Source organism: Sorex araneus, chromosome X (genome assembly GCF_027595985.1).
Source record: "Sorex araneus isolate mSorAra2 chromosome X, mSorAra2.pri, whole genome shotgun sequence".
Lineage (NCBI taxonomy): Eukaryota > Metazoa > Chordata > Mammalia > Eulipotyphla > Soricidae > Sorex > Sorex araneus.
The window spans coordinates 103,586,687-103,611,203 of NC_073313.1; the positions used below are offsets into that span (position 1 = coordinate 103,586,687).

At 36.5% G+C, this 24,517-nt stretch overlaps 1 protein-coding gene across 1 annotated transcript in view; it reads left to right on the forward strand.

The window, feature by feature from the left end:
• Positions 1–24,517, forward strand: part of TBC1D8B (TBC1 domain family member 8B) — a 110,164-nt gene that overhangs the window by 19,268 nt on the left and 66,379 nt on the right. The window contains exons 2-7 of the mRNA XM_004606318.2: positions 5,346–5,456; positions 7,972–8,090; positions 9,162–9,387; positions 10,775–11,015; positions 13,980–14,187; positions 16,353–16,520. Of these exons, the coding sequence (XP_004606375.2) occupies positions 5,346–5,456; positions 7,972–8,090; positions 9,162–9,387; positions 10,775–11,015; positions 13,980–14,187; positions 16,353–16,520 (1,073 nt within the window). The remainder of the gene's footprint in view (positions 1–5,345; positions 5,457–7,971; positions 8,091–9,161; positions 9,388–10,774; positions 11,016–13,979; positions 14,188–16,352; positions 16,521–24,517) is intronic.

Sequence of the window (24,517 nt, forward strand, 5' to 3'; positions counted from 1 at the left end):
CTACCAATGTGGAATTGGCTTTCTTGGAAGAATTAAACTCTAATGTTGGTATACAACATCCCATAATCTCAGGCCTACCTAGGCCTGGATGTAAACGAGTTTCTGTTATTGTTACTGTTCCTTTAACTGACTTTGTAACTGTTTCCGTTGGCTAAGTTAATTTGCATATTTGGCCTATGTGGCTGAATATCATTGGTTAGTACATTAACCTACTAAATAAAAGGAGGTTGAACAGGCTGCTTTCCGGCAGGCCATAACAAAAAAACCTCCGGAGACTGCCATGTGATCCTCCCCAAAAATGTATATTTCTTCTGGGAGTGAAATGCCTCGGACTGTGAAGTAAAACTGCAACATTGTTGCAACACTCTAAATACCAGACCCTCCACCAGAGTACCTCCTTCCTTCCACTATTGTCTTAGGGTCCCTGCTCTCTCATCCTTCCCGCCTCTCACCTATCATCAGCACATTCCTGGGCTTAGGAAGGAAAAAGCCAAGCAGACTTTCTGTCCACGATACTGTAGAGTAGATGGATATGCTAGCAAATAGACTTCAGGATATGTTAAGAATATATTTCATCAGGGCTGGAGCGATAGCACAGCGGCTAGGGTGTTATTAGCCTTGCACACGGCCAAACTGGGTTCGATTCCCAGCATCAGGAGTAAATCCTGAGTGCATGAGCCAGGAGTAACCCCTGTGTATTGCTGGGGGTGACCCCAAAAGCAAAAAAAAAAAAACGAGTATATTTCATCAAGCTTAAGTCAATGTTGATTTATCTCTCTGCAGTCCAAAGGAATTCATTTGCGAATAAAAACAGTTATTTGTGAATGTCTTTTTAAAAGCAACAAAACTCCTTTTGTTATCTTGCTGGGCCATTTAATAAAAGTATTTTACATCAATCATATGGTGAATTTCCTTTGTATTTCATTTGACTTGTTTTTGTTTGGGGGCCATATCCAGTTGTGCTGAGGCTTTACTTCTGGCTTTATGCTTAGAGATCACTCCCGCTGGGACTTGAGGGAAACACATGGAGTGCTTGGGCTTGAACCCAGGTCAGCCTCTTGCAAGGCAAATGCCATACACACTGCACTGTTTTTCTAGCCCCTGTATTTCCCTTTTAAAAACGTGTTGATGTTTTTTGGGTGGGGCAGGATGCTACCTAAAATCCATAGACCTTAACCAGGATCTCAGACTTTCGTACCTTTAATACAGTTTAGAAATTCTATGGATGGTTTTAATTTCTTGATGTTTTTAAAAATCTCTTTTTCGGTCATGCAGCTAGCAGTCTCTACTCTGTTCCAAATTTAGTAGAGCTACGGGACTTCTATGGTGTAGGCTGAGTCATGACCTTGATATTCAGGCTGTCAGAGTCTAAGCTCTGGCATATAAAGAAGAAACTCAAAGTTTTCTGCTTGTTTTTTGGTGTGCTTAAATCTTTTAAATTCTAGGCACCAAGCTTTATGATATTGCTATTAATAATGTTTTCTCCATTCACTGTTCCAACACCAGGCCCTCCACCAGAGTGCCTCCTTCCTTCGACTATTGTTTTAGGGTCCCTGCTCTATCATCCTTACTGTCTTTCACCCTATCATCAGCACATATCAATTCTTTGCAGGCACCGTGTAATTATGGCAGGTTAATGAGTGGAAGAGTTCCCCTAATGACTGGAAAGGTATTCTAGTACTAGCTTTCAAATATTTTTTAACCTAACTTTATGCAAACTGCCTGATTTAATATACTTACAGAAGCTGAACAGTTTTCTTGCTACATCATAAGACACTTAAAATCTTGCAGGTATTTCTGCTACAAAAAATATGACCTCTCTTACCAGAGATTTTGACTATTTTATCTCCAGTCTCAAAACTCTTTATTATAGGATTGTTATATATTACTTACGAATGGTTATCTGTGGCCTCTGCCATCTGACAGTCCATATTCCACTGTTAATTTTCCTGAGACAAACCATTTTTTACCTGTTTCTTTGTCCCATTCTTTATAATGCCTTTTTTTCTAGCATATATAATTAGGAAATAAGAGTTGAGCTAGTTTGATTTGAAATGTAGTGAAGATTAAATAAATTATTTTACTATCCCAAATTTAATAATAATTCTCTGAGAGCCATTTTTATAATTTAAATTCTTGCAAGGCAAAGATTGTCAAATGCAGCAATTTACACAGTACCACTTTGTTAATGCATTTATTTGAACGTAGATTTCCTTTATTTTGACAGTTTTAACATTGTTTTATGTATATTTATATACAGAGATATTCATACACTTAATTCAGCCTTTTTATCCTAAAGATAGTTGCCTCTTTTGATTGCTTTATTCCTTGTTCTCTTTCCTTTGACTATTTTTATTCTCCTGTCTTGAAATGGAAACATTCTCTTTTTTTTTCCACTTCCTAAATAATTTCAATTTCATTGCTATAAAGAAGCTGTCACATATGTTTCAGCTTTTACTTTTACTTAGCCTTTGAGGAACTCCACATTTGTTTTTAACCTTCCATCTTTAGACAGAATCTCAAATTTCTCACTCCTTGCTGAAGATGGTAGAATTATTACATTTTTAATTTTGTTCCAGGGAAGAAACTCTAGGTCTCACATATGAATGATGTGTTTTGCTGCTGAATTAGCACTGGTAATAGAATGGGTTTCCTCTTATCCTAAAACCTTCCAGTAATTTCCTCATTATAAGGAGCTAGAGAAATAGTACAAGGGTTGAAGTGCATCTGTCCAATGCTGACCTGGTTGACCAAGAATAAACGGAAGGAGCCCTAAACCCTCTGAGCATCACTTGGAAGCTCACCAAATTTCATTATAAGTTTAAATATAGCTGCTTTCTTTGTCTTTTCTTATTCTGTAGCTGCTTTTTCTGTCTTTTCTTATTCCTGTGTTCTTATTCCCTTTACTTTCCCTTTCGTAGTATTTTTTGGACTTCCTTGTTTCTCATCATAGTGTTAAATTTTTTTATTTATACCACCGTTTTTTTCTTAACAGATAACTTTTTTTTCCTGTAACATGCACATATTACCATTGCCAAAATGTTTTGGTTTTTTTTGGGGGGGTGAGCAACGGGGATACTCCCAATTCAGTACTCAGGGATCACTCCTGGCAGTGCTCAAGGGATCATGCAATACTGGGGCCCAAACCCAGGCTTTCCCATCAGTTGAGTTGTCTCTCTAGCTGCCACCCCCCCACCAAATCTCCTTGATTGCTACTTTACTGTCAAACTCCTCTATGAGATTGCTAATTAGTATTGTGTTGCATTTGTGACCTCTATTTTTGCTTTTTACTGACTACTGTAACTACTCTTACCCTTTCTTTTTTTTATTTTTTTATTTTTTTTAAATTTTATTTTATTAAATCACCGTGTGGAAGATTACAATGCTTTCAGGCTTAGGTCTCAGTTATACAATGCTGAAACAACCATCCCTTCACCAGTGCCCATATACCACCACCAAAAAAAAAAAAAACCCACACAGTACACCTCCCATCCTGCCCCCCCACCCCCTACCTTGTAACTGATAAGTTTCATTTTACATTCTGTTTACTTTGGTTACATTCAATATTTCAACACAAACCTCACTATTGTTCTTAGGAGTACCCCACTAGATTCAGACCTACTGTGAAGACAAATAAAGTAGCAGCCGCGCGGTTTTGAATTTCTGTACTTTAACAAGAAGTCCAGGGAGATTTCTTCCAGATATTAGATAATTACAGGCTTGAAAACCCAATCTGTGGTCGTCTTAATATGGCGGCCACCGCGCCCTTCATCCCCGGAGAGAAAGAGGCGAGAGAGAGAAATACCTTTCCCCTCCTGGGCGGGCACGGGGCCGAGGCTTAGTTCTCAGGCTGGAGACATTCTGCGAGGAGTTGCCCATGCCGAAAGAGGTTTTGCTGGGTCTGGATTCAAGCTTGTGCAGCTGCGGAGAGGCCGCACATGCGTGCGGCCCCCGGGATCACATCTCGGCGGTCTACTCTTACCCTTTCAAGGAAGTTAAATTTCATTTTTTTTGTTCTACCTCCTCTTCTGATTTCTTCTTTGACAATAATTTTCTACCTCATATCTACCAGACTAGCTGTATTCTAATTCAAAACTGGCTTAAAATCCTAACTCTTTATTGTCAGTAAGGATAGAGAATTTGCCTGGAATCCTACTTTATCACTGTCAATGTCATCCCATTGTTCATCGATTTGTTCGAGCGGGCACCAGTAACATCTCTCAATGTGAGACTTATTGTTACTGTTTTTGGCATATCAAATACGCCAAGATAGCTTGCCAGGCTCTGCCGTGCGGGCGCGATACTCTCCGTAGCTTGCCGGGCTCTCCTAGAGGGGCAGAGGAATCGAACACGGGTCGGCTGCGTGAAAGGCAAATGCCCTACCGCTGTGCTATCGCTCCAGCCCCCTACTTTATAACTGATTTTAAATTTTCCTGAAGAATCTGTAGCTAAATTTAAATGGAAGTACCTCGTAAAGCAAAGTCAATACGCAACTAATCAAATCTTCCAGAAAAGGAAAGTAGATTTATTTACTTTGTTGAGTCAACAAAATTTGTTTCTGTTGCTAGAAGTTATATGTTGAAAATTAGGCATACAAACCTAGAGGAAGAAGACCAGGTTATTCTCCTCAGATTTAGTCATTAATCTAGTTAGAGACAAGTTTAATAGGGGAGAATTTTTCAAAAGGCAAAATTTATCCTAGGTAGGAATAGATTGAAAATATATTTAGAAATATAATTAGATAAATGAAGTATAACTAATTCATCAAAACCTTTCAGTTCCAAATTGAGGAATTCATTGTTAATTCCTTAACCTTAGCATTTAATTATTCAAGGTTCTATCTTATTTAAATAGTCAACATTTTCTTACATAATATTAGTATTTTTTAGAATGAATGTGCCAAACATTGTCTAAGAGTTTTGTATCTATCAATAACTCATTTGTTTTCAAACTTTAAGTTCTAACCCCCCTTATAATACAAATGAGGATGAAGAAAAGGTAAATCAGCTTGCTTAACTTGACACAAGTGACAGACCCAATTTTCAAACAAACCCACATAGTCTCTGTTATCAGAATCTGCAGTCTTACCTTTATGCCTACAACCTTCTGAAAATGATATTTGAGTACTGCAAGTATATTGTGATTTTTTTGACAATTGAGTCTGACAATTCTAGGTTGAACAAAAATACAACCCCCCTAAATATTTTTAAAGAAAATTCTCTAAATGGGAACTTTGGAATAGAAGATAAAAGGTGTATCCATTCGTTGTTTATCATATAATAGGACATTTTATTGTTTTTATCTCTGGTAAAAATCCTTATACACCTTTCTCATTATTACAACAGGGCTTCTGGTTGGGACACTTGATTCAGTCTTAGACTCAACTGCAAAAGTAGCTCCATTTCGCATCCTACACCAGACACCTGATTCTCAAGTTTACTTGTCAATTGCATGTGGTAAGTATAATTTTTAAAGTATTATTTTAACAAATAGAATACTAAGAAGTTGAATATTAAGAAACTAACGATTGCTTAACCTGCAAAGTGTTTTGAGATTTATGAATGGACTCCCCTGCCACTCTGAAAGGAGAATAACTTAATTGTTTTTATTCTAGTTTTTTAAAAAATTCATTGTCATGAGAAGCCTGAAGCATGCATTCACTGGTACTATTTCAGATTTTGGTTAGTGCTACTGCCATATGACTCATTTCTTCAGTCTGCTTCTATTTCATCCAACTCCTGGAAAGATGAGAACTTTTCCTTGAATTATTTTGTTTGACCTCTGATAACTCAGATGAAAAAAATCAAACCCAAAACTAAAGGTTGTTTCTTTAAGGAAATATGAAATATGAACCACTTTTTGTTATATCTGAAATACAATGGAAGAACTTATGGGTAATTCTTTATGAATATGCTAGTGTTATTGAGATACTTTTACAGATAATTTTTCCAATTTTTCCAATTTTTTTCCAGCAACTCAACAATAACAAAAATGACAATGTGTTCAGGAGATAGCTCAAAGAGTTTAAATGCCAGAGCCTGGTTGCAAGGCCTGTTACACTGTGTGAACCAAACCCCAAAACAAACAAAACCAATGATAATTGCTTCTTTTTATGATACTATTATAATATTGGTTATTAGTAGAACACCAGATCTCTGGCCTTTTTAATATCAAACAACTACCTTTTCATTCTCCACTTCTTTTTTCAAATAGACTTTAAAAGGATTCACGTGAATTTCTAGATCAGAGGTTCTCAAACGTGTTTGACTTACCATCCCCATTTCAGGAAAAAAGTGCTCAGTGGACCTAAACTGCATCCATGGATATTAATACCCCACCATCATTACAGCACTTCCCAGGGGAAATTTTTACCCAATTTGAGGAAACACTGTTTTAGATAACTCATATGTGTGAATGTAGAGTGTGCATATTGTTAATTTTTAAGATATGTGACTTGTTTTTCATGTCTTCCTCTTAAATTCCTTGTGTGCTGCCATTTAAACTAAATGAAGAAGACATTACACCTGCTGACATCAGACTTCTGTCTTACTTAGAAAAATTGTCCTTTCAGGGTTGGACAAAAGTGGGTAGGGCATTTGCCTTGCATGAGGCTAACCCGAGTTCAATCCCCGGCATCCCATATGGTCCTCCAAGCACTGCCAGGAGTAATTCCTGAGTGCAGAGCCAGGAGTAACCCCTGAGCATAGCTGGGTGTGATTCCCCCACAAAAAAGAAAAAATGTCCTTTCTACCTTAAGATAAATTCATGATTAAATAATGTGTTCCCTCAAATTAACCGAATGCAAAAAATGTATCTTCATACTAATTGAAGTTTCCATATGCCAAAAGGACCAAGTACAGGCTTGAAATTTCTCCCCTGACTTTGAATGGTTCATCATAGAAAGTTATTAAACTCGTTATGGTCACTAACCGAATTTTAGGCAATAGGATATTCTGCAGTATTCATTTTTAAGTTATAATACTCCATGTATTATAAAATATACTAAGAAGTGTGTATTTTTGAATGAAATTTATGTAACACACAGTGCTGGGGATGTGTTAAAGGTTATATAAGCTATAGGCTATTGATAAATATGAAGTTATTTAAAGTCGAAGAAACCTAGAAGAAACTAATTCTTAATCTACCTTCAATAAATCACCTCAAATTGTTTCAGTACTTCCCATGGATTAACTTTGCCACAGGGATTCTAACTTCTTATATCAGATTCTGTAAGATTACTATACGTTTTTGGTTTTTTTTGCTGTTTTGTTTTGGTTTTGGATCCCACCCAATTGTGCCCAGGGCTGACTCCTGGCTCTTTACTCTGGGATCATGTCTGGTGGGCTCAGAGAATCATACGGAGTCCTGGAGATCAAATCTGGGTCAGCTATGTGCAAGGAAAGCACTATATCTTTCCAGCCCCTGTGATTACTATGCTTTTTAATGAATAGTGTGGCCCTGAGCAAAGCTTTAGACCATGATAAAGATAGTTGCCACAATTGAAATCCACATTTTGGCAGTACAGATACATGCTGTTACATAGCATGTGTGTTATTACATGACATGTTGTAATCAGTCACAGATTATAGGACAGTATTCTGGTTTGAAGACAGTATTAAATTATGTATATTAAAACGTGTTAAATTATATATATTGTGGTTTTCTGCATGGTCATCTAAAACACTGATACTGTAAGTACCCATCCTATTCTCAGTATTTTGTCTCTTCGTGTGAGTTGCATATACTTTTTCTGTTTTAATTAAATTATTACTTCTGTTTATAATGAAAATAGTGTTCATGTCTACATGGAGGATAAAGTAGAGAATACATGTATTGCCTTTATCCTTCATGACTATCATTTTTGAAAATGAAAACAATATATATTTGCTGTTAAACTGAGCTTGTAAACTTCAAGAGCAATGTTGTTGTGGAGCTTTACTTGATTCTTTGTTCTTTTATATGATTAATCAGGGGCCAACAGAGAAGAAATAACCAAACATTGGGATTGGTTGGAGCAAAATATAATGAAGACTTTGTCTGTGTTTGATTCAAATGAAGATATTACTAATTTTGTACAAGGAAAGATAAGAGTAAGCAGCACGAATATATTTTATAAAGAGCATACAATTTTTGATCATGTTGCATATCAAAAACTGAAGGTCATTATTCTACATCTTTTAGGATTTAGGATTCCCAAATTATTGCTAAAGAAAATTATAAAGTTGGTGGCTAGTCTTTAGTAACCTTGTGAGTGTTCTTAAGGATATTTTAACTTTAATCCCTCTTGAGTTTAGAATTTAAATCAACCCTTCAATGAATCAGAATACTTACATTTAGCACCTATTTTTGTGATAACTCCCTATAACTTGTTAGAAAAAAATCTAACTATAAAACTGAAGAAAATCTGCTCCTTTGATTTTTTTTTCTTCTTATTTGGTTTTTTGGGCCACACCTGGCATTACTCAGGGCTTACTCAGCTCTGCAGTCAGGAATCACTCCTGGAGGGCTCAGGGCACCATGTATGGTGCCTGGAATTGAACTAAGGTCAGCCACATGCAAGACAATAACCCTACCTGCTGCACTATCACTCTGGCCCCTGCTCCTTTGTCTTGAGATACATACATATATATATATATGTATATGTATGTGTGTATATGTGTACATATATATATACATATACACACATACACATCTATGTATCTGGACAGTTATACCTAGTTTCTTTCTTTATTTGTTTTTTTTTTCTTTTTGGGTCACACCTGGCGATGCACAGGGGTTACTCCTGGCTCTGCACTCAAATTACCCCTGGCCGTGCTCAAGGGACCATATGGGATGCTGGGATTTGAACCCGGGTCGGCCGCATGCAAGGCAAACGCCCTACCCGCTGTGCTATCTCTCCAGCCCCTCTTCATTTGTTTTTTATATGGGGGCCACAGCTGGCTGTGCTCAGAGCTTATTGCTTTTTCTGTGGTCTCAGAGAACCATTTGGGGTGTTGGAGATTGAATCTAGCTTAGTTATATGCAGATCAAGCACATTATTTTGCCTGATTATGTCTCCAGCCCCTGGCTGTTTTCAGTTTTAAAGCACTGTTTGAATGTATGGAATATATTTTTCTTAGTAGCTAATGGTTTATTTTCAGAACATATTTTGATTCATTTAGGGATTAATCGCTGAAGAGGGAAAGCAATCTTTTGCGAAAGAAGATGATCCAGAGAAATTTCGTGAAGCCCTTTTGAAATTCGAAAAATGCTTTGGTTTACCAGAGCAAGAGAAGTTAGTCACCTACTACTCCTGCAGTTACTGGAAAGGACGGGTTCCTTGCCAGGGATGGCTTTATCTCAGCACCAACTTTCTGAGCTTCTATTCTTTTTTGTTGGGATCAGAAAGTAAGTAGTTTCATTTGCTTACCAGAACTTCGAGCTTGCTGACTACCCTATCAGTTATGTGATAGTGTTATGTTATATATAAAGTACTAGTATTAAAAGTAATTTTTGGGTTGTTTTTCTTTATTTGTGCAGTGCTTGGGAGGAAACACAGGGTATTGGATAGGCAACTCAAGCTCTCTTCCACTGAGCTACATTCTAGAACTTATATAAAGTGCAATTATGGCTAGATATTAAAAGGTTTATTTCATCATTATTAGGCTGGTTGTGGAAAATAAGCATTAGAAGTGTGTATAGGATGCCTTGAATATTGTGGGGGACTAAATGAATACTAAATAATGGAGCAATCTTGTACATAATTGCTTCTTTTCCTTGTTAAACTTCTTGTTTGCTTCTATCTGTTTTAGTACTTGTATGGAAATACAATGTAATTATAAAAGCCAGAAACTGGGGATGTGGCTTTATTGTAGAGCACGTGTCTCTCATATGTGAAGCCCTGGGTTTGATCCCTGTCACTGCAAAACTTTCTCTTTCCCCTACCCTCTCTCCCTCTTTCTATATATCTTGGGCTAGGGATATAGCTAAGTGGTAGAGAATTTTCCTTGAATGTGTGAGTACTGTATTTGATCAACAGTAAAATAAATGCCAGAGTACCCAAACCCAAACTGCAACACGTACAAAAAGGGATCAACAGTATCATTTATTACATTCAGATATATTTTGTATCAATGCTGGTAATTATGTAAAATGACATTTAAATACAATTGAATTTTTTCGATAACATTCTGTTTGTTCTTTATAGTGTCCATAATTATATGCTTATGGTTAAACTTCAAAAAACATTTTTATTGGGGTTGGAGAGATAGTACAGCAGGTAGGATAACTTTCCTTACATGTGGCTGACCCAGGTTTGAATCCTGGTATCCCATATGGTCCCCTGAGTACCACTAAGAGTAATTCCTGAGTACAGAGTGAGGAATAAAAAACAAAAGAACCACAAAATTTTGTTTTGTTCTATTTTTTGTCTATACCTGCAGTGCTCAGGGCTTACTCCTGGCTTTGTGCTCAGGTCTTACTCCTGACTCTGTGCTCAGGGATTAATCTCCTGGAAGGATTTGGGGAACCATATGGTGTGCCAGGGATTTTATCACAATAGGTTACGTGCAAGGCAAGTGCCCGTACCTGCTGTACAATTACTCTGGCCCTATACTTCAAATTTTTAACTAACCATCAACTCTAAAGTATTTTAGTTGTCCATGGTGTTTTTGAAGTGGTTATTGTTTCAACAGACTTTATTGATAACCACAAGTCAATTTTGAGAATTTTAATTATTTAATAAAATATAAATTTAATTAATTTTAATTATCTCCTTATAATTCTTTATTTGCAGTAAAACTCATAATCTCCTGGGACGCAGTTTCAAAACTCGAAAAGACTTCCAATGTCTTACTGACTGAGAGCATTCATGTGTGTTCCCAAGGGGAAAATCACTACTTCTCAATGTTCTTGCATATAAACCAGACATACCTTCTGATGGAACAATTAGCCAACTATGCTATAAAGAGACTTTTTGATAAGGAAACATTTGATAATGACCCAGTCCTCGATGATCCTCTACAAATTACCAAGAGGTAATCAAAGCTTAATTAATGTTTTAAAAGTATTGTTTGATCAAAGAAGTGTAGAATTTATTAGCATTTAAAGATCTAAGTATGATCTTAGTTCTGTGTAGTACAGTTTTTCTTTAATGATTATCATTAATATTTGGGATATTTGATGTATTCATATGCATGACATAAATAGCATTTCCATGAAATTTAATTATAAGCAGTAGACGCTAGACATGAAAGCTAGTTCTTTAGATCTTGGTGGGATTTTCCCAGTTCATTTATAAATGTAGAAATTTTTGTATGCATGCTTAATCTAACCCTAAATTTCTCTGCAAGTTGTCTGGATAATTTGAGGTCTGAAGTTGTTACATGTATTATTTATTTTTAGACATACCTATAGGGAGCGGCTTTTTTTCTATAAATAGGTAAGTTAGTTGAGTAAGTGGAGCATGAACTTTAGAATGAGACTACCATAACACTTGGATGCATCATAATCTCTCTGGACCTCAGTTTCCTCATCTGTTATTTCCACTCCAAAGTGCATCTGTGTGAGGCTGGAGAGATAGCAGAGGAAAAAGGTGTTTGCCTTGCATGTGACTGACCCACGTTTAATCCACAACACCACAAATAGTCCCCCAAGAAGAACTTCTTAGCACAGAGCCAGAAATAGCTTTTGAAAACTGTAAGATGTGGCCAAAACTCCCTCCACCCCCAACAAAGAAAATGATGCATGGGGGGGGATAGCACTGCACTGCACTGTTGTCCCGTTGTTCATCAATTTGCTAAAGTGGCACCAGTAACGTTTCAATTGTGAGACTTGTTGTTACTGTTTTTAGCATATCGAATACGCCATGGGTAGCTTGCCAGTCTCTGCCGTGCGGGCGGGATACTCTCAGTAGCTTTCCAGGCTCTCTGAGAGGGATGGAGGAATCAAAGCTGGGTTGTCCGCGTGCAAGGCAAATGCCCTACCCACTGTGCTATCCGCTCTAGCCCAAGGGGAATAAGCAATATAATATATAAAAGCATGTTTTCCTCCTGCCAGAGATGAGACCGTGAGACTGTCAGGATCATTGTGATGCATGTGGTGATACCAGGGTTTGAGATCTGACCTCATGGCTGGTGTTTTCTGGGTAGATTTTTTAAGCCACTGAGCTTAAGTGCTTTTCTAAGCCTCAAAAGCACTTTGTGAAATATAAAGCACTAGATCTGTGTTAATCATTATTACTACCTACATCAGAAGTCTCTGGTAGCTTTTTGCCATGATATTTGGTTTGGTGAAACTGACCAGAACCCTTTCATTCTCCTCAACACTCATAGCTGTTGACTAAAATAAGCATGCCAGAGCGGGGAGGGAGAGAGGAGAGAATCCAGAAATAGCTAGTGAAAGCAGCTTCTGTCAAGGAGGATGAGGGTATAGACTGTAAGGAAAAGTGTAAGTGAAATCTAAGCTGAATTCTTATGGATAGGTCACAGTAAGTGTCCTTGAGGGTTATATGATTACTGCAAACCTTAACTGGTACAATTGTTCCTTTTAACCATTCCGAAGATTTTTGAAAATCTCTCTATATAAGAATTCCTTTGTGATCCTGCCTGCTTTGGGGTGAAAGAGATTAGCAAGAAGAACTTCTTACACTTTAATACCAAAATTAGGTTCTAGGATGCTAGATTTATAAATAGAACTCTAAAAGGATTAAGAATCTTATTTGTTATAATATAAATGTTAGGCATTTGCTTTTATGGTTTTTCCCTTGATTGGCCACCATTAGACATAAATTTTTAATTATTTTATTTCCCCTAAAATATCTCCTAAAAGATAATTTATTAATTTTTCATTGCCAAGTCTATAATAAATAGGAAGGTAAATCTATTACATCTATGTGCATTTGAAGAGAGCTTACAAAAAGTCATCTATATATGAATCCTTTTACCTGGCAAGTTAATAGTAATTAGTCTCCAGATGACATTTTTCTTAAAATGAAGTGTATTTGCTATTTGGCTTCTCATGTTTTCATATGTATTCTATAATTTAAATAATAGAAGATAATGACAGTGGTTAAATGCAGTGTGTCACCTGTGCTTTAGTACTTACAAGTTAAAAAATAATTGCGAAAAAAATGAATGAAATAGAATACATATTATTCTACAGTGCTTTACCCCTTAAGCTAATATAGCATGGATATACTTAAGTTCATATAAATAATATGAATAAAATTTAATTCATACAATTAATAGTGAAATAATCTACCAAATTACAAATTATGTTAGGTTAAAAATGATATTCTGTTCATATTAGAATTATTTTAAAGACAAGGTCAAGTATCACACATCTAAATAGTATCTGCTGAAAGAATGGATTTAGTTTTTACTTCATTGAATTTGAGCTATAACTTGTATAATTTATTACCCCAGATGACGTTGTTGCTCAGAACAAGTCTTTAGTATCTCTAGAAAAATGATGCTATTTTAAGTTTTTATTTCTATATATGTATCAGTTAGCAAGGCATATGTATTTATTGACACCTAAACTTTAGCAAATACTGTATAAGCAATGTTGTTTTATTTTGCCTACACTTTAAATATATTTTAAATTTAAAAATTTTGCTTCACTTATTTTTAAAATTCTGTAGACAGTTCTTCCATTCTATATTTTGATGCCTTCAGGTTTTGTTATTGATTTTGTTTGAACAGGGTAACTTGATTTTTTAATTGACAGATATGAAAATGATTGCTAATGTCATCTTTAGCCAGATTCACATATTATGAATATGTAGTACAGTTGTAATAATCTTGCAGAAAATCACTGCTTAACAGATGGTTCAAAGGCCTATTTTGTCTCTGACTTTTGTGCATTATTATCTACAAATTAAACAATAGGAATTTGTTAGGAATCCATTTTCTGCTTTATAGTACATTTAGATTAATATGGACAATCTATTCTTTAGAAGCCATCATTTGATTCCCCCTGCCTTTTTTTCTTTCCTACAGAGGTCTGGAAAATCGAGCCCATAGCGAGCAGTTTAATACCTTTTTTAGGCTGCCCAAAGAGGAGACTTTGAAAGAAGTACATGAATGTTTCTTATGGGTACCATTCAGCCACTTCAATACTCATGGGAAAATGTGCATCTCAGAAAACTATGTCTGCTTTGCTAGCCAGGATGGTAATCTCTGTAGTGTAATCATCCCATTACGAGAGGTATTGTAAATTTGATTACATATCAGTTTTTAGTTTGAAAATGTTATCACTCACAGATTAAAATGTCCCTTCATGCTGTAAATTATTAAAAACTCAATATGCAACATTTGTTAAGTAATTTTAAGTGATCATTTTTTTAAGTTTAGTGTTATACTTCATGATGAGTACTCTTCAGAACATGGATGAGTACTCTTTAGTACATGGATAAGAGTCAGTCCTTATTGTGAGTAAAAATAGAAAGGAAAATAATTTTCATAAACAACATAAGGGTTTAGGATGACTCAAAATGGAACTTGGTCACTCACACATTTACAGTCACACATTTACAATATGAGCAACACTTACTATCACATCGAAGCACATGATCCAAAGAAAATTGGTAGCCTTTGTGTAATTCTGAAATAAATTTTCAGCACTGAATTTATTTATTTGTTTTCAGATCTTAGACCAAATTTGTCCCATAGCCTGTTTTCCGCTTCTTAAGGTTTTGTCTTTTTGGAGCAATTTTAGGCTCACAGGAAAATTAAAAGTATAGGGTCCAACACAATAGTATCACTAGTGGGTATGTCACTTGCCTTATACATGACTGACCTGGCTTCAATTCCCAGCATAACATATGGTTCCCTACACCGCCAGGAGTGATCCCTGATCTTAGAACCAGGAGTAAGCCATTAACACCACCTGGTAAGGCCCCAGAACAAACAAAAAGAAATTGAAAGTATATTATATATCCACTCTACACATGTACAGCTTCCCCCGTGGTCAGCTTTGCCCCACACTAGAACAATATACTTATCAAATGATATCATAAATGTTGTAAACTTACTAATGCCACAATCACCCCAAAATGCTGTAGTTTTACAGACGGCAAACTGAGAATTTTTTTGTTTTTAAAAAATAGTAGTATACGAAAGATGCCTATCTTAGCCTCCCAAATCTTAAAAGATTTACTTTATCTGGCCCTTTGCAGAGAAGTTTGCCAATCTCAATATTTCAATCAAGATTGATTGAGGCTGAAGAGATAAGGCAGTGAGTAGGACATTTGCCTTGCATCTCGTCAACCCAGGTTCAAGCCCCTGTACCCCATATGGTCCCCTGAGTCTTTCTAGGAGTGATCCCTGAGCACATAGTAAGCCTGGGAATAAACCCTGAGAAATTCCAGGTGTGGCCCCAAACCAAACCATAACCCCCCAAAAATCAAATTCATTTTCATATACTACATTTTCTTCTCAAGTCTAGATCTCATTTTCTGGCCTATCTCTGTTTGTAGCATTCTATTTATCTTTAGCACTCTGTTTATTCCCCTCACTTCTCTTCTATCGCTCTAGCAACCACTGTGATGTTCACTGATTCTAGATGGTAGTTTCGTTGTTTGTGTCCTGTTTGTTTGCTTTAGTAATTTCACCTATGAGTGAAACCATCTGATAAGTATCTTTCACTTTCTCATTTCACATATCCCAGTCCCCTCAAAATCCATCCATTTTATCTGTTTAGAGAGACACAGTTTCATCTCTTTGAATGGCACAATAGTATTTCATCTAATATATATACAACAGCTTTTTTTTTTAAATCTAGCTATCTGTTGACGGATATTTAAGTTAACTTCATGTTGGACAGTTGGAATTAATGTGCATCACATAATGTGCCCCACTTTTAAAATTGATTTATCATTAGTGTACAGCTTTATATAACTTCTGGGATATAGCTTAACACCCATATATATGAGTTACTCATCTACCACCTTACCACCAAAGAGACCTCTCTGCATTCCTCATATCTAACTTCCATTTACTCCAGTAGAACTATAGTTTTCCACAAGTTTACAAGGTTTTTTGTTGTTATTTTTCTCAGTTCATCGCAGGACTTAATTTTTAATTATGTATTATCATTTTTTGTTTGTAATATATATTTTTTCATAAAAATGGTGGTTTTTGTGTCATTTTTATAGGCACATTCTAGTTAAACCTTTTCTTGGAGAAATTATATAACATGCTTTAAGATTATTTATATCATTGTGTTACAATTCATACTCCTAGTCTATTTCTTCATAGGTCATACCACTGGACCAAATCTTTTAGCCACCAAAGCGTAAACCAAATACATTTTGATTAATGTGTCAGCAGCTTAGAAAATGTGATTAATTTATGTATGTTTTTACCCTTCAGGTTTTAGCTATAGATAAGACAGATGATAACAACAAATCTGTTGTCATTAGCATCAAAGGAAAAAGAGCATATCGCTTCAGTGAAGTAAAAGATTTTGAGCAGCTTGTGTCAAAACTCAAGTTAAAGTGTGGGACAGCTTCAGTTAAAAATCCTGATATTGGCACAGAGGTAAATATATAGTAATTTAATCATTTTGATGAAAATGTTTGTGTTTTTGGAATTCTTAGTAACTTTCCTAATCATATTTAGTTTTTTTCCTTAATTGAAAACTAGAGAAATCATTTTTCTGATTTACATCATAGAGCAAAAGAATGAAGAACTGTATACTTTTTAAGGAAACATAATTTAAAACTTTATTGACATTATCAAATGATTGTGTTCTTGGAGTGGAGCAATAGTACAGCGGGTAGGGCATTTGCCTTGCACGCGGCCAACCCGGGTTCGATTCCTCTGTCCCTCTCCGAGAGCCCAGCAAGCTACCGAGAGTATCCTGCCCACACGGCAGAGCCTTGCAAGCTACCCTTGGCAAATTCAATATGCCAAAAACAGTAAGAACAAGCCTCACAATGGAGACATTACTGGTGCCTGCTCAAGCAAATTGATGAACAACGGGACAACAGTGCTACAGTGCAGTGCTATGTGTTCCTATCACCATGGAGTTGCAGCAATTTTAACACAGTCTGAATATCTTTTATAAAAGCAAGGAAACTCCTTTAGAAGTAAGAACAGAAAAGTAAGAACAGAGCTTCCATATTGCCCTGTGATTCTACTTGACATCTAACCCCAAAACACAATTCCATTCAGTCAAAAAGATATATTCACATATATATGTTCAGTATAGCACTATGTATAATAGCCCACATATACAACTCAAATGTCAATGATGATGAATGGATAAAGAATTTGTAGTACATATACATAATGTGGTATTATGCAGCTGAACAAAAAGATTAAACCATGTGTTGCTGTACTGTTGATGGGATGGGTAGGTATCATTGAGCATAATAAGTCAGAGAGGACAAATACTGAATTATTTCACTCATCTATGCTACAGAGTGATAAAACAAGGGAATAGACAGTGTCAAACAATGACAAACCCTTGGATTCCAAAACTTAGATTACCAAGCAGTAAGGATATATTAAGAGGCAGACTAGAGGCAACTTGGGGATAGTAATGGAGGATCTTCAACATTTTGGTGATTGTAGAGTAACTTTGTATAACAATACCATAAGCATTAACACTATTATAACCATGTTACTTAAACTATAATAAAATTATTGAGTAGGTCAGTCTAATATATACTGTAGCTCAAAGAAAAATAGTATTATTTATTTACTAATTTAATATTAGAAAAGGAAAGTAATTTTTGAAAAGAAAGAATAGATAAGATCCTAATTTTGATGTTTAATAAATATTTTATGAAAATGTAAATTCAAGTCAAATTAATTTTGAGTGCAAGTAATCTTATTTTTCATCACTGTATCACTGTATCACTGTCATCTGTTGTTCGTTGATTTACTCGAGTGGGCACCAGTAATGTCTCTATTCCTCCCAGCTGTGAGATTTTAGCAGCCTTTCCTTACTCGTCTTTCCCAACAATTGGAGGCTCTTTTAGGGTTAGGGGAATGAGACCTATCATTACTATTTTTGGTATATTGAATATGCCACTGGTAACTTGCCAGGCTCTGGCCATGTGGGCAGGATACTCTTGGTAGCTTGCCAGGCTCTCCAATATATATATATATATATATATATATATATATATATACGTATATATATATGGGTGATTATGGAAAATGGGCTCAGAAAGCAGCCTGGAGCATGGCAGCGGTTGGGTAGTGGAGGTTGGCTATAGGGGCTGGGTCCCTTGGGGTTGAGGATTCTCACCCGCCACCCTCTGGGGCGCCCCGAGTGAAAACAGCCTGGCTGTTTCTAATTTCCTAATTGGGACTCCTTATTTTTCATAGAATAATAAAATATATCGAATTATAACTATATTTTCACTGGGCTGGAGTGATAGCATAGCGGGTAGGACATTTGCCTTGCATGCGGCCTACCCGGGTTTAATTCCTTTGTCCCTCTCCGAGAGCCCAGCAAGCTACTGAGAGTATCCCGCCATCACAGCAGAGCCTGGCAAGCTACCTGTGGTGTATTCGATATGCCAAAAACAGTAACAACCAGTCTCACAATGGAGACATTACTGGTGCCTGCTCGAGCAAATCAGTGAGCAATGGGATGACAGTGATACAGTGATATTTTCACTAAAATTCAAATTTGAAGAGCAAGGGAGATAGCTAAAGGCTAGAGGTCACAACTTGTTTCCTTTTTCTAGTTATTCTGTATACCAACAATAAGTGAGATCATCCCGTGTTTATCCCTCTTCTTCTGTCTTACTTCACTCAACATGCTGTCTTCCACTTCCTCCAATTGAGATTTTTATTTCATCATATTGAAGACCATTGGCTCATATATGCATTATTAGTATATCTCACTTTAACAATAGTACATTAAAAATCAATGAAGAGTACTTTTTAGGCAGGAACTATTTCCATTTCACAGCACCTCGATAAACAAGAAGAAATGTATGCAGTACATTATTTTACCAAGTATTATAAATTTACACAAAAATATTTTTTAACAATTTTGTAAAGGCTAATTCAACAAACCTAAATGGAAGTAAGAAAAGACTATGAAATTTTTCCTATGGGTCCATCAAAAATGTGATACAAATAAATACTCCCCAGTGTAATTGGGATAGCATGTAAGTTCCAGTTCTTTTTTTTTCTTCTTTAATTTTTTTTTTACTTTATTGAAGCACCATTATTTACAAAATAGTTCATAGTACTGCTGTTATGTGCTTTGATGTTCTAGCACCAGTCCCACCACCTGAGTGATCACTGTCCCCATTTCCCAGTCATGCCGAAAGCCTGCTCCCTTAGTATGCACAAGATATTTGTTTTATATTGCTTGTTACAACCAAATGGCTAAAGGAATTATCAAAATACTTAAGTAAAAGAAGATTTGTGAAAATTGTTATATCTAACCATGAGGTCAAGCCTTTGAGGATTTACTAAGCTTCTCATTACTAGTAGTACCTTCTGTGTTACTGATTTTGATTGAATTTAGTTGACTTATATGTTACCCATTTAAGTCAGTGTGCTCTGACTGGAATTTCAGTACTGTGGAATTTGGAGATGTTCCACGACAGCATATGTGGCCTCATGGTCCAGAAATTAAAGAATCTGCAGAATTGGCATGTGTCTTCTAAGATTCTTAGCGAAGCTGTGAAATTAGACCGCAGGCTGTTGGCATGGTGGAAGCAGTGGCATGTGGGTGTGAGGACTTGGCCCGCCCCATCCCCGAAGCATATCAGAATTTTAGCTAGAAGGACCAGTTGCTTGGCTTGCAGCTCCTTAGAGATTTAGGTTGTGAATCTGAAGAGCAGTTAACCCCAGCCACTATATCCAATTTTTTTAAATAAATATCAGTTGAATTCCACCTTTTACAAAGTCACATTAAAATCTAGGTATTTACACAGGCTTTGAAAAATTCTGATCAAGGGATTTGAAAACAAATTAGTGTTTTATTTTTATTAGAATCTCAAGAAATAAACACTACTAAGCAAAGTTATTTTTTAGAATTACTAAGTGAAGGGAAAATGGAGCCATTTAGCTTAGTTTTAAACACAGTGGCCTAAGAAGGTAATATCTCTTACTTGATGCCTTGAAATTACATTATAATAATAGAAATTATAGACTATCAAGAAATTATAAACATTGAGTTACTATGCCTTATTTAGAAATGCAAATATCTTCTGCAAACCAGCAGCAGAAAAAATCAAATATTTACAACAGGTAAGCCTTCTGATAAGGAAATGCCAATGAGCACATACTTTCAGCATATTATATGCATTGATACCATATTCTTAAAAAAAACTAGAGAAAAGAAAAATTATAAGAGAAAATTCATTAAAATACTATACATAAGGTATTTATTGATACCATAAGTTTATGTTTCCCGTTTTGAAGAAAATCCACATTTACTTGAATATGTACTGCTCAGATCCATGTTATTCATGTTACCCATATAAATATGTTTCACTAGTCTTTGTAATGAACAGTATGTCATGTTCTAAATTTTTTTGTGTGTGACCACACCAGACAGTACCCAGAGCTTATTCCTGGCGCTGTACTGAGGGACCACTCCCCGGGGGTGTTGGAGAAGGGGAGGTGGGAGCGGGTGATGTGGAGTGCTGGGGATTGATCTAGGTTGGCTATATGCAAGGCAAGCATCTTACTTGCTGAACTCTCTCTCTATGATCCCTTATATTCTTATTTTTGGTCCCATTTTCTACACAGTAATGCAGAAAATAATGATAGTTTAGCACACACTAGTGTTTATTTGCATTAATTGGTAATGTTTCCTGTGACTATAAAATACATCATATTATATCTAACTATAATAGAAATCACAACTAAAACACAGATGTTTTAGCTCTGTGGGATGGATGGATTTAATTCTAAGTTACAAAAGTATAAATTTATTTAAAAAATTACCATCTAATTTGTTAGGGGGCCACACCCAGTGGTGCTTAGGCCTGACTCCTGTCTCTGTGCTCAGGTATCACACCTGGCAGGCTCCAGAGACCCTGTGTCAGACGCTTGCAAGGCAAACCTTAGTCTGTGTACTGTATCTCTGGCCCTGAAAAGATACAATTATAATATAATTTAAAATTAGAAACATAATAGGAACCTATTTCCAGATCAGCTTTTGATATTTGAGAGAAATGTTTATTTGTATTTTTGTTTTAATTTTAAAACAAAAAGTTATTTAAACAGTTTTTTTAAAAAAAATTTAATCTTTTATAGATCCAGCCTACATCAGAGATTTTAATTGATCTATTGATTTTGGTTTGGGGGCCCCAATCAGCTCTATTCAGGCCTTATGCCTGACTCTGTACTCATTCCTGGCAAGCTCATGAAACTGTATGTGGGGTCAGGGATCTAACCCAAGTCGGCCACTTGTAAGGCAAGTATTTACTGTACTATTGCCCCAGCCTCTAAGGTATTCTAATTTAAACCTGTTTGTAGAAAAGTTGCACACTAAAAATATTTAAATTTTTCCCTTCCATTCTTACACTGTTAGACGCATATGGTACATCTAATGGCAGTGTCAGATATCAAAAACCAAACTGATCTAGGAATACCTATTGTGGAATCCACTCACCTTCTAGATGTGACTTAGTTTCTGCTCAGGCATTAATTGTCCAAAAGAATATTCTGTCACAAGTGTGACCATCCAGTTAATGGATGCATAAAACCTGGTATGACCATGGGTAGAATCTTAGGTTCAGAAAAATCAAAGCAAAAAAACTGTTCAGGATGGAGTGACGGTACAGCAGATAGGGCATGTGGCTGATTTGGGTTCAATCCCTAGCTCCCCATATGGCCCTTGAGCCTGATAGTAGTGAATCTGAGCACAGTGTCAAGAATAAAACTCTAATATCTGCCAGGTTTAGCCCCAAATCTACCAGATTTAGCTCCAAAACCAAAAAGTAAAACCTTTAGGAAGATTAAGATTAGTGGGGTTTTGTTGTTTGTTAGTTGTGGTTCTTCAAAAGAGGGATTCTCCCAAGTGTCACTCCCCAGTGTTACTCAGCCAATCTGGCTGGCAGTTCAGTGCTGTACCCTGTGGTACAAGAATCTTCTGGGGACAAACCTGACAATTCTCAGAGGTCTTCAGGGCTTCCCCTGGCCATGCGCAAAAGGCCAGGTAGTGCTGGGGATCAATCTCAGATTGGCACAAGGAAGACATGCGTCCTAACCCCTGTACTATCTTTCCTCACCCAAGCTTAGATGCTTAGATTTTTAAAAATCTATGTAATAGTTCAATAGTTCTTCAAAAATTCAAATGTTGTATGATTAGGCCAAAACTTTGTAATTTGGGGGGATTTTTTTTGGCTTGGTGTTTAGGCAGTACTTAATGGTGCTCAGTGCTCAGGAGCTACTCCCAAAAGATAAAATTCTTCCTTTAGCACTTGTCCTTCACTGAGACTTGGAATCTAAAAGACAAACGTGATTTTCTTAAAGTTTGTATTTACAATAACATAATCCCTCATTAAAACAGCTAATTTTAGCATAGAGGAATAAAATAGATTTGTCCAAAAATAGGCTCCTTAAAAAAGTGTAATTTAAGATCCATATTCATTAATCACTATTTTTATCTTTATCTGCATCTTCTGTTGATTTGGATATCTCTAGCTTTTGCTGAATCCTCTTACTAACACTCCAGGGCTTATTGGCTTCTTGGGTTTCAAGCTTCCCATCTTCAACTGATACTTTCCTTCCTCCTCATTCAAGGACATTCTTTTCACCTCTGTAGGCCACTGAAATGAAAGGAACGTGTCAGTAAGCTTTATTTTAATGTAACTCAAGTGGTAACTCAAAATTCTAATAATCCACAGAAGCATGGTAACAGATATTTTTTAAAAGTAAAATTTACGGTTTTATAGGATTTATATGGAAATGCGAGGAACCTAGAACAGTTAAAATAGTATTGGAGAGGAAAAATAAAGTGGGAGGACTCACATTTTCTAATTTCCAAATTTACTGCAGATGTAGATAATGTGACACAGGTAGAAGGGCAAAATATAGACTCATGTAGTAGAATTGAGAGTCCAGAAATAGAATTCTTCTTTTGTGATCTGTAATTTTTAACAAGGATGCTAAGAATATTTAATAGGGGAACCTCATTTTATTCAAAATGGTATTTTTAATAAATAGTGTGGGACAATGATAGTCACAGGGAAAATGGAGTTTGACATTTTCTTCACACTATACATAAAAATTGAGATATATCAGATCTAAATATGAGCTGAAACTATAAAACTTGTGGAGAAAACATAGGAATAGACCTTGTATTCAGTAGGTTTTATTTCTTAGCTTTAACACTGTAATACTGTATCACTGTCATCCCCTTGTTCATCAATTTGCTCGAGTGGGTACCAGTAACGTCTCCATTCGTCCTAGCCCTGAGATTTTAGCAGCGTCTCTTTACTCGTGCTTCCCAACGGTGCCATATTGGAGGCTCTTTTGGAGTCAGGGGAATGAGACCCATCATTGTAACTGTTTTTGGAATACTGAATATGCCACAGGAGCTTGCCAGGCTCTGCCGTGTGGGCAAGATACTCTTGGTAACTTGCCAGGTTCTCCAAGAGGGAAAACTAGACAATAAGAGGTCTTGGCCATTGATGGGATTACACAGCTGCTGTGGGAAGTTTGTGGGTGGAAAATGTGGGATCTGGGTGGAGGAGGCCCAGTCCCAATCCGAGCAGGCTGGGAGATCTCAGCCCTGAGTCTCGAACACCTGGGTTCCTTTGCCAGTTCCTTCATGCGTGAGGCTCCTCCGAGCATGTGGAGAGTGGCCTTGAGCATGGCTGTGGCTGGGTTCCAGAGGTCTTCGGCTGCTGGGGCTCTGCTTTAGCACAAAGAACCAAAACAAAATTGAAAAATAGGGGCTGGAGCTATAGTATAGCAGGTAACGTGCTTGCCTTGTATGCAGCTGACCCAGGTTCAATCTCTGGCAAACCTATATGGTCTCACAAGCACTGCCAAGAGTGGTTCCTGAGTGCATACCTAGGAGTAACCCCTGAGCACTGTTGGGTGTGGCCCAAAAGAGAACAAAATAGGCAGTTTGAATAGCAATAAAATGAAAAGTGGTAATATAAATATGCTATAATACTACAATGAGATACTATAAAGTGAAAAATAATCAAAGAATGTCAGAAAATATTTGTAAATTTAATGTCCAGGAGAGTCAACTCTTCAGTACTATGCCTAAAACTGAACAAAATCATGCAATTTGCAGTAACATGATGGAACTAGAGGATAGCATGATAAAAAGAAATCTGTCAGGAGGAAAAGGGCAGATACAGAATGATCTCTCTCCTATGTGAGACCTAAAGACACACAGTAGGAATAGCACAAAAGTCCAAAGGCAACATAATGGGCAGTTGAGTTGGCAGGGGTGTGGAGGAATAGGAGGGGTGTTGAGGTTCTTTGGGGATGAAGATGGGACTCTGGTGATGGGTGTGGTGTTGGAATTATGTGCATGTGAAACCATTATTGATAGTATTACAAACTATAGAATCTCAATTTTTAAAAAT